Raw genomic sequence first — 16,838 nt, forward strand, 5'->3', positions numbered from 1 at the left:
TATCCACTTGACTACGATGTAATACTTGGTTTTGTGTTGAGTCAAGACTAAAGCTGAAGTGCAAATATTTTTACTCGTTTTTTCTTTCAAATAATAACGTTTTCATAAAATATGCAGTATTTATCTACAAAAGAGGCCAGAGTACTGCAAAAATCTCTAGCTAGTTCTAGTAACGATTATAATCACGATTTAGAAGAGCAACTCTTGTCTCGAAATTCATTGCAAAAACATTAGGTACTATAAAGAAAATCGTCAAGAGAGCAGAGTATTGCAAATCTCTGCCTGGTTCTAGTGTTTATTACCACCACGATTTAATAGAGCAACTATCGGTATTAAATATCAAGAAAAATAGTAATATTCATAACTGAATTCGCCTCACAGACTATCAAAGATGAGTTTATGAAACGCATGCGCCTGATATTGAATGTATTTATTAATTATCACTTAACTTTGTTATTAAAACATTATCTGTACGTACCTACTGAATTTTATCTCAATTTTAACAATACCTTACGTAAGGCAACTTGAACGCAATACGAGTTTATCTTCAACGTTTCTTTATTACTGTTAATGGACGCGATAACTTTGTATTGGAACTTGGTAATACAGATAAAAGAAATTCAAATATTTACAACAATTTATAATGTAGTATTTACCTCTTCGCCCAGTTGGGAGTCCGTTTTGGATTTTAAAAGCGTGTTGTTATTATTAAATCAGACTGTGTAGCTTTCTATTGATAAACGAATTTTTAGAATACAATAAATTTAGAGATCATATTATCTTAATAAGAAACAAACACAGCTTTACCTTTTTCTAATAAATTTCTCAACATAATGTATTGACTCTGTGGATCGGTAACAAAAGAATCATGTAAAATCCAAATTGCAAGACGTAAGTCTTCGCGTTTATCCCCGAACTGTTAAAGTGAGGAAGAACGGGAGCATCCACATATCCCCTTAGTTTATTGCCGTCTCTTTGCTGACGGCCTCAGTGTAGTAATCGTATTGTGTGCGCAGTACCACCACTGCTTTCGAGTCTCGGGACAAATATTTGGATTTTTTGCTTACTATCAGCGCGGAATCTGGATTTTGTGCCCGATATGGCGATAGGCTCGCCCCCTATCACTCATGGGAAGGAACACACTGGGCGAGAAGTGCGTAACGTAGTTGCTCCTCTGTCTACCCCCACGTGGATGAAGGCATGATATGTATTTTTGTTTCTCTATTTTTTTGTATTGCTCTCTCAGATAAAAGGCTTATAATCGTATCGGGCACAAATACCAAACCCATGAATCGGCAATCAAAATAGCATGAACTCCAACCACAACGATAAAACAAGTCCCATACACAAATATACAATCTAGGCATCACATAGCGGCCATTTGTAAATAATTACATCCCGCATGACGTTACAATAATGACTAGTGTGTAAACTTGACGGAGCATCATTAAAATTCTCCAGCACTTTACACAATGTAGAAATATGCAACCGACAGTCTGCGTGTAATGGGTTAGTATGAAAGGCCATTAGATGAATTATGAAGTGAGAGCTGCGTCTGAAGCAAACCTGTAGGTTTAGAATGTGGCAAAAAACAAAACACCACTCTGTGTCGTTTTATTTGGATTGGTTGAGACACTTTTTTATACGTGCACTGCAGCTGATGGTAAGAAGAGTGGAGTCCAATAGAATGTCGACTGACGAGAGATGATTACCCTTCGACAGTCGACACAATTATGCCTGTTGGAACCAGATATACACAAACTGATCCCGACAGCGAAAAACTTACTAGAGCCACCATGGCGGTATTGCAGAATTTGTGATTATATCGCTTGTTAAATGGCGTCACACTCGCCGTATACCAGTATCAAGGGGCTAACACGGTGATATGTGTATATTGCACCACTCTTTATTGTTCAGGGTGGGTATCATTAGGCGATTGGCCTGCTAGATGCACGTACATGTAGCCGCAGTCGTAAAAGGCAACTCACTGTCTAGTCACCTGACGGTCGATAAGGGTGCGGTGTCCCCCTGTGGCAACTTAATATAATTAACATTAACCACATGAACCTATACTATTTTATATAGTTGAAGAGTTTCTTTGTTTGTATGCACTGCTGCTCGGATTTTCATAATTCTTTCTATCTTCATTCTAGACTGTTTATTATTCGACGAAAATTAAAGGTGACGAAGTCGCGGCAAAAGTTAGTAATGAATAACAACGAATCTAAGAAAGGTTGACATTCTGACACAGAAACATAGTAAAATATTTCACAGCAACAAAACAATACTTGTGAATATTCAAGTTACAATAACTGCTATTGTGTTGTTTCATGTTTGAATGAACTTCTCGATGGGCGTTGAACCGACGTGTCAAAAATCCTCACCTGCGGTGATACCGTGTTTTTTTATTGGTCGTCGTATTGTACCGCGTACGAATTGTAACTACTACGCCACCGAAGCAAATAGAAACAAAATTATAAAACAGTAAGTAATCACCAATCGGTCTTAGTTATTCGAATGCTCCGGAATGAAAAAAAAGTATTCCAGGAAGTGGCGAAGGGTCTATATAACACCATTCCTGCTGGCTTCCTTTTATGTAGAATTTGTGTAAAATCTAATTATCATTATAACGATTTTCAGATCGCATTCGTGTACATAGCACCTATATATTGCGTGGGGTTCCTTATCGGAATATTTCACCTTTCGCCACTGGACCAGGGAGAGTACAACTTCAGCTGCCCTCCCCGCACGCTTTTGGATAGAATCTATCCGAACAACAAACATCAGATTTTTGTTATCATAACCATCTACTGAACACGTAAAGGAACTTGCCTAAGGACTATAAAAACCAATTCGCATCTGATGATGATGTCATGTAAGATTAATATCTCACATCAACAGCAATCATGATTTCTCAGGATGGTGATGAGGCGATGATGATTTATCATCATCATGAAAATGAAAAGGTTGCGAGTCAATATAAGAGAGGCTATTCGAAGTCTCGTGGACTCGCACTAAGACTGCTCGAATCACTCCAGTAATAAGAGCCATAAACATAATTAATGAAGTTGAGCGGAACATAGACATCTTTAATTGTACAATGGCGGAATTCATAAGGGTAGCTATAGAAACTAACTAATAATTTATTGACTATATGAAATACCTATACATATCTGTATCTGAATTGACTATGTGACGAAGTAAATATAATCGCATGGAATGTAACTACTGTAAGATTATATTAAATAAATAAATATATACGTCGTACACATTTGAAAAAACAGATTACTATAATTAGTTATTGTATACCTCCTTTATCACACAAACAAATATGTAAACAAAACATTGTTTTGAATGTAAAAGAAAACACAGAGTTAAATACAACAAAACATCGTATGATCACGCCTTTATCCGTGCAGTAGGCAGAGGTTCAACGTACTAGTGTTTAGCTTTACTACGAAACAGAATCGTTTTAATTGACTCAACAAGCACCAATAAAGTTTGTGGTATAACAGTAGTTCTAGAATGTACAATTTTAAAAAAAATGGGGGTTCACAATTCCAAAGCGCGGGGTCCACAATTTTGTTTCTAGTTTGATAGTATAACACTAAATTGTTGGTTTAACTTCACCTATCAATGTAGGCAGATAATATTGATAGGGGCCGTAAGGCACGGTGACCCCAACATAACTGTCTTGACTCCCCCTACGAATCCTTGGAGGTAGTCGTTATGCACTTTCTCCGCGAAACAAAAAAAAAAAAGTCCACCAGAAACAGCAACATTTTGAAAGTGGGCTATGAGAAAAGTCTGGAAACCTCTGATCTAGACCATGATGACCCTCGGTCTATTTTCTGTTTCTCCTATTTTTATACAACACACAATTCAAACTTCACCTACCTACTAAGCCAAGTGTTATCGTCGTGGGCTTGAGGAAGGAGGTTACATTACCAAGTTGCCTGCCTGACTGATCTCTTTCGTCGTCAAAATACACAAAATTCATTTTTGTGACCTCATTTCTCATCGTTGAACAAAAACCTTCCATTTAAAACTGGCACAGTTTTTTTTGTGATTATGTTTTTAGCAATACATATACCTTAATTCCATTTCAAAGAATACCATGATGAGGTTCCTAGTTTCTCGTAACTTTGTTATATAACACCTCCGGCAGACGGTATTGCGATCATCGTTTTCGGAAAAATGATAAATACCCCACAATTCTAATGTAAATTTTACCTTATCATAAGAAATCCAATGTCATTTGAACAGAAAGAAATCACAAATTGATCTTGAAACACTTTGAAATCCATATTATTTGTAACACAATCACTATTTTATCATACTAATTATTGTTTTTAAATACACTTCCATACAAACATTCAACTATGACCACAACGTGAGATTTGTGAAATCGACTTAATCCAAATTCGAGTCATTAAAAATTAATAACATTCAACACGCGATTCCTTTTTCGAAAATATCAACATTCACAGTTTTATGTAAAAACTGTTTAACAACACTTTTTAAAAAAAAGAACGTTTACAAAAAAATCCTCGGCTATTTTTTTGACTCGGACCTCTTCAGTCTTTAATAAATCTCAGCCTGATTTCACAAACTATTGGTAACTGTTATATCTATAATGCACTTTTGTGGTTAAAGTTAACGTCCAAGTTTGCGTAACCGTCCGTGCCGACGGTACGTCCAGCACTAAAGTTCAGTAGCTGACTACGTCGCTGTCGGTTCGGTTTACATGCCGCGAGATTTGGGTGAGTCATTTGTTTAGATTTCATGATAGCGTACGTACTTTGTAATGTTTCTTCGTTGATGAGTTAGGTTATTTTAAGAAAAGTAATTAAGATAGTTTCTAAGTCCTTAATCAACTGTTAAATTATATATTTTCTGTTCTTACAATATTTTAGCAAGCAACGCCGCGAACGAACTCAATATTGGCGGCATGTAATCCAGTTCTGCAGATGTTTCGTGATACCGCATGCTGACTCACCGCAGATAATGACTGCGTCTAACCGTTTGTTTGTTTGTGTGTTTACTACTAGCACTGTATGGACAATGGTATTACACGCCATGAAACGTCATCGTGGATTTTATCAACAGATCTAGATCATTTTTTTTTTAACTTGACCCTACATTTGTTAGCCTGGCAAAAGCCAGCTTATAAAAACACACCGGTCTTCTGTGTAAACGCTTTAGGCGCTCGCAACCCTTGAAAATTAAGCGACCATGTTGAGGGCAACCTACTAACTTAATCGGCCTATCACACGTGGTAAAGATCTGAATCTTATTGCGGGTGGGTTTTAAAATTTTTATTTATAATTATATTATTCTATTTTATTTTATTTAATATTTTTTATTTATATTTATGAGCCGATGTAATTGACCTACCTTATTGGTGCAAAGGATGACTTGACCAGAGATTCTACTTCGAAACACGAACGTCGAAACGTCGCGTCGGTCCAAAAACGAAGAAACGACGAACTTCGAATTAAACTCTACTACCAAATTACTTCGGATCCGTCACCGTTCTGTAGCTTACTTTAGTGGTAGGATCAATTCCCCGTTTTTTTTTTTTTTGGAGAAAGCAGTGGACTTTTATCCTCGCAGATAGTTTTGAAAAGTATAACTCTAAGTTCTTACAAATATCATGTCTGAAATATTGCATGATCGGATGTGTCACACTTCGTAGTAACAAAAAGTTCGATCCTTTATCCGAAAATACGGATTTCGTATTTCGAAGTAGACCTTTGAAATACTATCTGATGCGTGAGGCGCTTACCGATTCTTAGTGAAAAGAATTGCCTGGCTTTTGGACGGGTTGATATTAAAATAATTTAATTATAAAAAAATATTAGTTTGGTATTACAACATGTGATACCAAACTAATATTTTTTTTATAATTAATTAATAAGAACCAATAATGTTAACTTAGGTAAAGTTAACATTATTGCTTCTTTTTCTTAATGGAAGGTTAAGGAAAACGTAAGGTATTTGTTTCAAACCACAAAACACGTAAGTTATCCGAGTTGGGAATTTGTATCGGAAATGCTATTACATTAGTAATCACAATATTAACACGATTTAATTTAATATAAACAGTAACAGCATATTTTAGGGTGACGAATACAGTGCTAAGCAATATGTCAAAATTCTCAAGTTGCTACTATTTATGCGCAGGCGCTCATAAGGCGAGCGGCCATGTCCCATTCATTTGTATAAATTCTAGACTCGCTTGTCTAAGTCTATATTGTTCGCACTTCACATTACGTACAGTCGTATATAGCTATCGTTCATTGAAAAGCATTCCTTTGTTCCCATCAAATAATAGATCTGTTGGTACAGACGCGAACAGATTAACAATTCAAAGCATAAATATCATCCAGGAAGGGTATTAGGCATTAGCAAATGAGCCATGAAATTTACATAATATATTATGATTTATTATGGACGACTCATGGAGGATCTATACTCATTATTAAATCACCTAGAACCTAAGTGATCGGATTACAATATGGAAGTCAATCAATTTATTCTAAATAAAATTACTGATACATCTGATTACTCCGAGACCAGGGTATATTGCAACGGACCACGCAGTCCACTAACATATGGATGATGTACCTGCCATAAACAGGTGTAATATTTTTTGAAACTCTTCATTATGTACCTAATATTGTAAAAATTACTGGCTGTCCTATAATAATAAATAAAATAAAATAAGCAAGTCGTTTGTCTCGGCAAAACTCTAGAAAATTGACTATCAAATATGCTATAAAATTTCGATGGCGTTCCAATCGAAAATTTTCCATGCCGATGGGCCCACGAAATAATATTTTAATTTACAAATATAAAGTTATAAGGTCAAGTTAGCGGCGTAAATAAACAAAGCAACTAACGCCTTATCTGTGCCGCAGTGCATTGCTTTGTTTAGTATAAATCAAAGAGTTCTAATATTATATAGAGTGGACATTAGGAACATTGTGATACAAAAAAAATTGCGCACATGCGATGGTTACTCAATCTACTATGAAATCAAAACACCAATGAAAAATACTTCACATATTTTCCCTCTCAGTAGTAAAGGAGGCCCGTGCCCAACAGTGGGACAGTATATAATACAGGGCTGATATTATTATGTTGTATCTTTCCTGCGAGAAATCACGACATAAAAGCCGGTCCGTTTGGAAGGCTTGCGTGGCGACATGGATCCAACACGTAGAGGCCCCTTTAAGATACATTACTCTAGTTGGGGTATATACACCTTGCGAGTACTCTCTCTGTCTGTACTTATGGAGGAAATACAGCCAAAGACCGGTCTATAACCAACTATACTATTTATTGTCTTTGGCATAAACATACTTTACAATTTGAAACGCTTTAATGCGACTGTATGTCGAAATGAACAGAGTGCTTTGTATTGTGCATTGCTTTAGTATCTGTTCGTGAATTTACTTAACTTGGATGGCATCGACTCCAAAAAATACACATGTATAAGCATAATAGTATGAGAGACAAAGCAACTATATAGCGTCTTATTCCGATTTACATTTATTACAATAATAACTGTAATTCCGATCGTAACAAGTTGGTCACACAAACATTGTACGAGTCATCTTAAGATAAATATAGGTAGATTGTCCATAGTTGAACAACTACACCGGCTTTTGAATCGTATCAATCTGTTGATAAATACCGAACGTGTCAGATGTGTTTCATTTATCATAAATCGTAATATCAGCCTGTATTATATGCTGTCCCACTGTTGGGCACGGGCCTCCTCTACTACTGAAAGGGATTAGGCCTTAGTCCACCACGCTAGTGGCCTAGTGCGCGTTGGTAGACATCACACACCATCGAAAAGTCCTATAGAGAATTTCCCAGATATGCAGGTTTCCTCACGATATTTTCCTTCACCGTTAAAGCAAGCGATAATTCACAAAGAATACACACATATTTTTAAAAAAAATCAGAGGTGTGTGCTCTTAGGATTTGAACCTGCGGACATTCGTCTCAGCAGTCCGATCCACAACCAACTAGGCTATCGCCGCTTAAATCATTAAATATCGTAATATATAATAATTACTAATCTTACATAATACAAATAGCCTTCCATCAACCAAATAACACCACAGTTACCACTCCTAAAACGTTGTTCTCGGTTGTAGGCACCATTATACCGCCAAATGACTTACTCAAAATTTGCAATTGTAAATGAATCCATAGAAACGGTTCTATTAATCATGTCCAAAGGTCAGTGACAGTTAATTAGAAAATTGCAAACAGTTGCATTATTTCACGGTACAGTGCTATCGTTTTGGGAAAACGCGGCCCAATTAATGATGAAAATTGGCAACGCTAAGCTAATCAATTATAAACGCATTTATTGGAGTTAATATAAATCCATTGTGTACAAATTTTCCACTGTTTGTAATGGATAGATTGACTATATAGTAATAATTGTCTAAAAAACCTATGGTTTCGTATAAATATGCACGTAGCTACCAATTGTCATAGGCTCAGAAATCGAAATAGAAAGCGTAGTCGTATGATATAATTAATAATTCAGTTCCTCCTATCCACTCCTCACTTTACAAATTACTATCATTACATAGTATAAAACAAAGTCACTTTCTCTGTCCCTATGTCCCTTTGTATGCTTAAATCTTTAAAACTACGCAACGGATTTGATATGTTTTTTTTTAATAGATAGAGTGATTCAAGAGGAAGGTTTATATGTATAATAACATCCATTAAATAGTGGAGAAATACTGTTATTTTGTCATGTTATACCCGTGCGAAGCCAGAGCGGACCGCTATGTTTTTATATACAACGTTCACAGTTTTTCTGTAGTGTATTTAGTATCAGAATTGCACCCGTGCGAAGCCGGGGCGGGTCGCTAATAGTACATAAAAAAACAAATAACTTCACCAACATCAATAATAGACAAATTTAAACCATAATAAAATTTACCACTCAATAGAAAGAGACAAAGGTCATGTGCGGCCAATACCTGTCCCCTTTCTATAGGTTTATAAGAAATATGTATATATAAAATATCTGTCGTATTCATCTTGAGGTCCGGAGCTCCACCAAGGTATAGATGGAGACCAACACGGAGTTTTAACACATAAAAATCCAGCGTACCCTGCATACCACTAGTAAGCGGAAATCCAAAAAGATTTTCCCCATAAAAAAGTCTATAGCGTAGAGATTGTCCGCATCTATGGACCAAGTGATCACCATATCTCTTACTTTTCTGTCCGTATTCAATTAGCAAATGAATAGAAGCACGGATGGATAGGAGGTTACCGTCTATTCTCTATCGGCCGACCCCTATAAACGACAATAACTGCTGCCGTCGGATTAACCAAAAATAGTTCGTCTGACATATTTCCCACGAGTAATTTTAATTAGTTTATTCTTACCATTACCGCGTAGTTATCAATACGGATAGTTTATTGCATTTTGCCATATATCCTAAATGATATGACAATCATATTTAAAACCATTATCACTAATTATAATTTAAAACAACTTCCGCACTATTAGAAATGAACAGTACTTTAGCTTTTGACTGTACCAATTACGAACTTTATGCCTCTCTTTCTAATGTATGGAAAGATACGTTCATCTCTTTCTTAAATAGTATGGCAAGCTTTTTATGTTTTTGATGTAGGAATTTAAATCTAATTACTATGATATTAAAGTTTATTTGGATTTAAAAGGTTTTCCAAGACGAAATGGCACTCATCTTCATTGACACAATGTTCAATTTAAAATTCAAATCTATAACGTGACAATGTGCACTTTACAGTGATGCTTTAAGGTTCTTTATTGCCTGTGCATAGCCTATAAGTAATAGCAAATATTTCCCACGTACAATGACACCAAAGAAAGACGGTCTAGATTTAAAACTAGGAAATTAGCACAAACAAATGAGAGCTAACACTAATCATCATTACAATAAGTAAAAAATTTACTAAATCGTTTGGCGTGCATATATTTCAGTGTAATTTGAATTTTTTTTTGTCTACCTGGGACTTATGCCGAAATACCAATCTACAAACAATTTGTCTATAACACCATAGAAAGAGACAGCGATTATACGGCAAATACCTCTCTCATTCTGACTCTCTGTAAGGTAAAACATCTCAATATCTACTACCCGCATTATCGCTTTATCTCTCTCGCTGTTTTCTGCCCGTAATCACTAGTCGCCTGAATAGGGGCACAGTACTATTCCTAACTTTATAGGGGAGCCTTTAGCCCGAAATGAAACATTTAAACCATTAAAAAGATATACAAAACAGTACTCACATTCTCTTTGTCCACGTCCAACTGAGGATTTTCTTTTTTCGGCCCAACACCGCACCCCATATCACTATGGTTTCTATACCTCTTGGTCTCAGTCAAAAACTTCCTGTCCCTTTTCAAATATTTACCAACATCTATTATATTTTCAGTTGACTTGGAAACTTTGATTGCTGTCAGCATCGGATTTAGTTTGATCGATTTTTCGATAATCGATTTGTCGACGAATGACTTTTCCGCAATCGGTTCCATTGCGGGCTTTTCAATACTCATTTCCTTTGAACTGAAACCGTTTTCGAAATTCTTGAGCAGTTTTTCGAAGTCCATTTTCCGACTTTTCGCTACGTCCGGCGACGTGGACCGCGGCGCGTTTGTCGGTATCTCGTAGATTGTTTGGTCCTGGAAAGAAAGAAAAAAACACATTAATATTAAGTGTCAAAATTTAATATTTTTGTATTGTATCGTAGGCAACGATATTTCAAAAATTATCGTAGTTGTCAAGTTCGTTGAATTTCAAATCTTACGATCAAAGTCATAAGTATCAAAGATTTTAGTAATCTACGTCAAAATTCACCGTTTCCTCAGGCACATATGAGTCACAGGTGCCGATTTACTCAAATTGGGGGTAATTTTCTCATTATCCACTGATTCAACAAACAAGAACGGTACAACAATGAGTATACAGAAACGCAATCTGAAAAGATATCATTAGTTAAGCCACGATATAGTTTTAAGTTGGCTTGACCACGTTGGTACCAAAACAATTCTGATTTAGATCAAATTTGGCACACGGGTAGACCATGGCGTGTACTTCCTCATATGCTTCTTTAATATCGGTAATTTTTAAATAGATGGCGCTTGCATCACGCAATGTTTTAGCGACTTTTGTAGCAGTAAAGGCTTCTCATACGCGTGACGCCGCGCCGTGAGCAACACCAATTATACAATAAACCGAATAAGTACTGTTATACGACAAACTTTAAATTTACTGAAATAAAAACAAAATATTTTACCATTCATACAGCCAATACCCAGGCAGACGCAATTACAAGGGATATAATATAGAATAGACTAAACTACCGTCACTCGTTCACAATGAGGTCGATTGGCAATTAAGACGTCATGCAAATTGTAACAAACCTAGAGGGAAGTCCTGTGCCCTAAACAGGACGCATGCAAAACTATTACTTGTAAAATCTCCTTGTTATTCATGTAGAAATTCTGAAAAACTTTTTGTTCGATACAATTTCTCTGGGAATTATATTGTGCCCGGATTTTTAAAGTAGTGAGAGCGAACGAGTAAATAGGCATTCTTTAATACCTTTTGCTCGTAGTAGGATATTTTATATCCGCTCGGATAGCGACCACCGTACACAAGGTGTTAAAACCCGCCATAGTGGCCCACATAAGTGTGTCGCGTTCCGGGATCAGCCTGTGTATATTCGGTTCCAACAGGCCGGCATAATTGTGTCCACTGCCGACGGATAATCATCTCTAGTCAATCGACATTCTATTGGACCCCACTCAACTTACCATCAGGTGCAGTACGGTCAATTTGGCTTGCTAGTACTTATAAAAAAACCGCAAAATCTATCTATATATATAAAAATCAATTGCTGTTCGTTAGTCTCGCTAAAACTCGAGAACGGCTGAACCGATTTGGCTAATTTTGGTTTTGAATTATTTGTGGAAGTCCAGGGATGGATTAAACGATGACGAAAATAAATAATAAATAACGGAAAATACTAAAAATGACAATTTAAGTTTTCAATACAAAATGTTCCTAGCCATGAAACATTTGATGTCTTTTGTCTGGCTATCACATATATGTAGGTGCGTTAAGAAATTTGTCTGTTTCATAGTTGTAATATGAGGTCCGATTTCTTTGGTTTATTTTGTTCAAATACAAAACATTTCAGAAATAAATAAAGTGTAAAAGTGTCAGTTGGTTCTCAAAAATAGAAAACAAATAAAGAAATTTCAAGACTATAATTAAAATCTATCATCAATTGTTCAGTGCACGAGAACTTTATTTAATGTTATTGTCGCAAATTGCCACGGAGAAGATGACTTAGATCGTCGAAGTTAATGAAATGTGCGACGAGCTACCTCACGTGCAAACCTTACTGTTGACTAACGGGAGACAGATAATGATAACATACGTATTGGTATGGCAAAATTGCGTTCCACAATGAATAATAATAATAAATGTATGTAGGTGATACGAAGTTCACGGGGTCATCTAGTAAAAAATAAAAACCTCGAATTTAAAACTCGTACCTGAATCACCAACTTCACGAATTAAACACATTACACGGAAGAATCTCAATATGGACATAGTCGTATGTTATTAATGATAACCGGTGACACTCGAATACTATGATGTAACGTGATAAGTGTTACGTAACCGAGCACTGAACCCGCACCAATTGCGTGAAATTTTGCGGTTAAAGCGCTCCAGTATTGTGTTACTTAGTCAAGTGACAATTCCTGCTTGGCATTACGCTTTGAGAAATAGCTGTTTAACCGACTGCGTTAAGATAAAAGGGATTGTATGCTTTTATGTATATTGGCATTGGAATCGGTTGAGTTGAGAATGTAAATTAGGTATTTTATCATATTGTTATTTTAAAATATTAGGGTTATGATGCCTTTTGTGTTTCAAGACATCATATGTATAATAAGGCAAAATGATTCGATGTGCAACATTATGAAATTACTGTTGTTATTCTGTTTAAAGGATATTTTAGCCAATTTAATTACAGAAAATGTTAAGACTAAAATAATGTCACAGGGCATGAATATAAGACAATGCCACGCAACTTATGACGTTAAATCATGACGCTGAGTTATTCCAATAATTATTTTTCATATCAAATAAAAAACTGGATCCTACCACGCGGGACACACCCTCAACAACGCCATCTCTTAACCAACGATGCGAACTAACAGTTCCCTACAAACCCGACAGATGACAGCACATGAACGTAGCACGGAGCCGATGACCTCCACCGGATGCGAAGCTGTATACACAGCGGTTGTATATACGTTTCATGTCTTTATATTATTGAGATAAACCAATCGGCTTATTGGTGCAGTGCCAAAGTACACGTACTCAATTTGGACAGTCAAATTAAAGAAATTTTACTGTAATAGGAAAATATACACGTGATTTGGGTACACGATGACTTCGCAGGCACATTATGAGAAGCGAGTTCGTCGAAGAGTTGATGCATTAGCGCTCTTGTCTACCTCTAAGAGAATAATGGCTTGATCAAATAAAATGCATATATTGTCACATAGATACTACAAGTTACCTTGGCTATTTTGGCCTACTTTATAGAAACGAGTGGGTCTTCGTATCTGTCTTTGGTCTCCTATCTCTGTCGCGGCCCAAACCGCTACCTTATGACATTTTGTCAGGCCAGAGGATTACCTACCCGAACCCAGAAAGAGCTATTTAGGTATTACGTAAGTAGAATTTTTGTACTTTTTAATCTCCCCATCCCTCTTGTCAGTAAAACTAAGCAAAGCTCTGACCCCCTCTCTATGCCTACGTAAGTAAAAGGATAATGTTTACAAAATCTGTTCAAAATTCTTTATTGTTATTTATTTGTCAAAAGTTTATACAAAATATAAACAAACTTCGCTGACGACATCACTATTTACACCCATCCCCTCTGCTCCTCATGTTATAGAAAATAAGCAAAGCAAAGATTTCCCTTTAATTCTTAGGTATTTGAAGAGACCGAAAGCATCAGTGCTTCGCTCGTTAACTATAAAGCTAGACGTATTTATTTATTTATAAAGATACACCAAACAGATTACTGACAATAATAATCTAAATTACATTACAGTGGATCTAATGGCTATTCAGAATCCAAATAGAAGTGTATACAACTTATTCAAATTAGGTGACACGTACATGTTGTTTAGTTACAAAATAATAATAATAAATATAAAATATGTTGTCTAACGTAAGGCAGACGATGTGGGAGTTTTATTTGATGTATGCACGTATAATCGCGTGCAGCAACTAGTCAAGTTGTTTAGTGTAATTGATCACATTAAATTCACTTTCTACGGGACAGGTTTCTATGTACAGCCTGTTTGCGAGGCGGATGTGTGATGGAAATTGTAATGCAACAATTTTATTAATTAATGTTGCTGATAGATTCCGGATATGTTGGACCCGGGAAGCATCGAACCTACACGAAGCAAAGTGGATATTTGTGTTTTTTTACATATTTATGAGGGCAAAGAGACTCCATTGCAACCTTTTAAGACAGTGCCCCCAGCAGAACGGCACGCTAAGCGAATTTTTAGAAGCTATTAAATAAATAATGATTTCTTATGATTACGGGAATGTTAGAAATTTAAATTAAACTATTTTTCGGATTTTATCGCAGCCTCAGTCCCCCCCCCCCCCCAGTACTACCACGAAGGCTGCAAAGTCTTCGAAACGTCGGAAGAAAAGTAAAATATTAAAACCGCGATAAAATCCGAAAAATAGTTTAATTTAAATGAGCTATTAAATAAAATTTATATAATAAAAAACATATTGTGTCTACAGTATGTTATCTTAACTTTGCATGTTTCAAATCTATACTAATATTATAAAGCTGAAAAGTTTATTTGTTTGAACGCGTTAATTTCAGTAACTATTCAAGAGATTATGATTTTTTTTTCACTAAAAGAAAGCTACATAAGTCCTAAGTGATATAAGCCACGTCTTTTCCAGGAAAATATTTAACACGGAAAAACATTTTCACCCAGGCGAAGCTTCAGACAAAAGCTACTTTTTAATAATGTGAATATTGTTTCATTCATTTCGAATATAACTATCCTTAATTAAGAATATTAGCAACAGATTTGTAATATTGGAGCCTAACTTTAAGTTGTATTTATACAATTAAACAATTAGGTCTATATATTTTTATTATTGTTTTGAATAACGAGACGAGCTTGCTGTTTGTCTGATGATAAGCGATACGACCGCACATAAACAGTAGAAACACCATCCAACACCTTGAATCACAAAGCATTGTTTGATATTCCACTGCGGTCGCCATGTTAAGACATAAAATGTTTAGTCTTATTATGTCCGGTAGTTACACTGGCTACAATGTCCTTCAAACCGGAACACAACAGTAACTACACGCTGTTGCTTGGCGGTCGAAATATACATGACTGCTAGAGTATCGTATTCTTCTCGTAAAATATTTAACGTCGAATTAAGTAATTATCAAAAGAAAGTTATTTTGAGTGACGCAAAAATCAAAAATTAAATATCTCTGTTTGAGACAGGTCTGTAATAGGTGCAGAACATTAGACATCAATATATTCATTCTCCATCACTAATATGTTAAAAATCTTGTTTTCCTAGTAAAGTTCTTACATCACATTTAATTATATAAAAATGAAACGAGTTATAATTAAGAAATATTATTATATGTAACAGGGTTAACATCTTGTGAAACTGCAGGTCAATTTTTGAAATAATTTTTAAAACAATACATCTTATTGACACGTTACGTTTGCCGTAAATTGAGTTTTTTTGTAATTAAACAAGTTTTAACATGACTTGGATCGACTTATTTAACTAATAATTAAACATCAGCATTACAAAGCAGAGTTTTCTGTCAAAGACAATTAGAGAGGTGCAACCATATATTAAACTAACTAGTTAAAACCGAGTACAGACTTAAGAATATAAAGCCAGGTTTACAAAGCTGATTAACGCACAATTTATATAATATAACTTCAATAACTTTATTATCTTGGGTTCCGTTCCCAGGTTCTATTTTCGCATCTAGATTTATTCAATCAGTTTAAGCTGGATATATATATTATGATCCATTTGCCGATAGGTTTAATATATGTCCCACTACTGAGCATACCCTCCTTTATTACAGAGAGAGTTTAGATTAGTCCACTACGCTGGCCAAATGCTGAGCGTGGGTTGGCAGACTTGACAATTATGTTCAAAACTATTATGGAGAATTAAAAATCATGCAGTTTTCGTCACGGCGTCAAAAAAAACAAAACAAATTAATTACAAATAAATTATAAGCTTTGTTGCTCTAAACACGCTTACTGCTTTAGTAAAGAAATCATTACAATAATCTGTCTTGTTATTTAAACACAAACCCACCGGCCACGTTAGCACTGAACCTTGAATTTTTGGAGTCAGTTAATAAGTTACAAAACTCGGCCTTTGATTGTTAGCTGTTTTTGGCAAACTCATTTTTTTAGGAATTTGGAAGGTAAACGAGCTGACAGCTCACCTGGTGGTGGATGTATTACGAAGTCGCAAAGCCGCCTAAGACCCTGATTCCCGATCCTATAGATCATTTTGACAAATGATAACAATATCGTTTCATTGTCATTGGCCGAGAGTCTAACACGTGAGACTGGTCTCTCGACCAATCACAGACGTCACCACAAACGACACGATTCTTCGTGTTATAAATATGCCAAGTTATAGGGAGGCAAGGGATGATCTTAAAGTTGCTAG

General features: G+C 35.7%; 1 protein-coding gene across 3 annotated transcripts in view; it reads right to left on the reverse strand.

Moving 5' to 3' along the window:
- Window positions 1-16,838, reverse strand: part of LOC115447922 (DENN domain-containing protein 2A) — a 69,985-nt gene that overhangs the window by 19,765 nt on the left and 33,382 nt on the right. For all 3 annotated transcript variants that reach the window (XM_030175223.2, XM_037444370.1, XM_030175224.2), the window contains exon 2: window positions 10,328-10,720. In XM_030175223.2, the coding sequence (XP_030031083.1) occupies window positions 10,328-10,720 (393 nt within the window). The remainder of the gene's footprint in view (window positions 1-10,327; window positions 10,721-16,838) is intronic.

The sequence above is a fragment of the Manduca sexta genome, chromosome 28, assembly GCF_014839805.1.
Source record: "Manduca sexta isolate Smith_Timp_Sample1 chromosome 28, JHU_Msex_v1.0, whole genome shotgun sequence".
Classification (NCBI taxonomy): Eukaryota; Metazoa; Arthropoda; class Insecta; order Lepidoptera; family Sphingidae; genus Manduca; species Manduca sexta.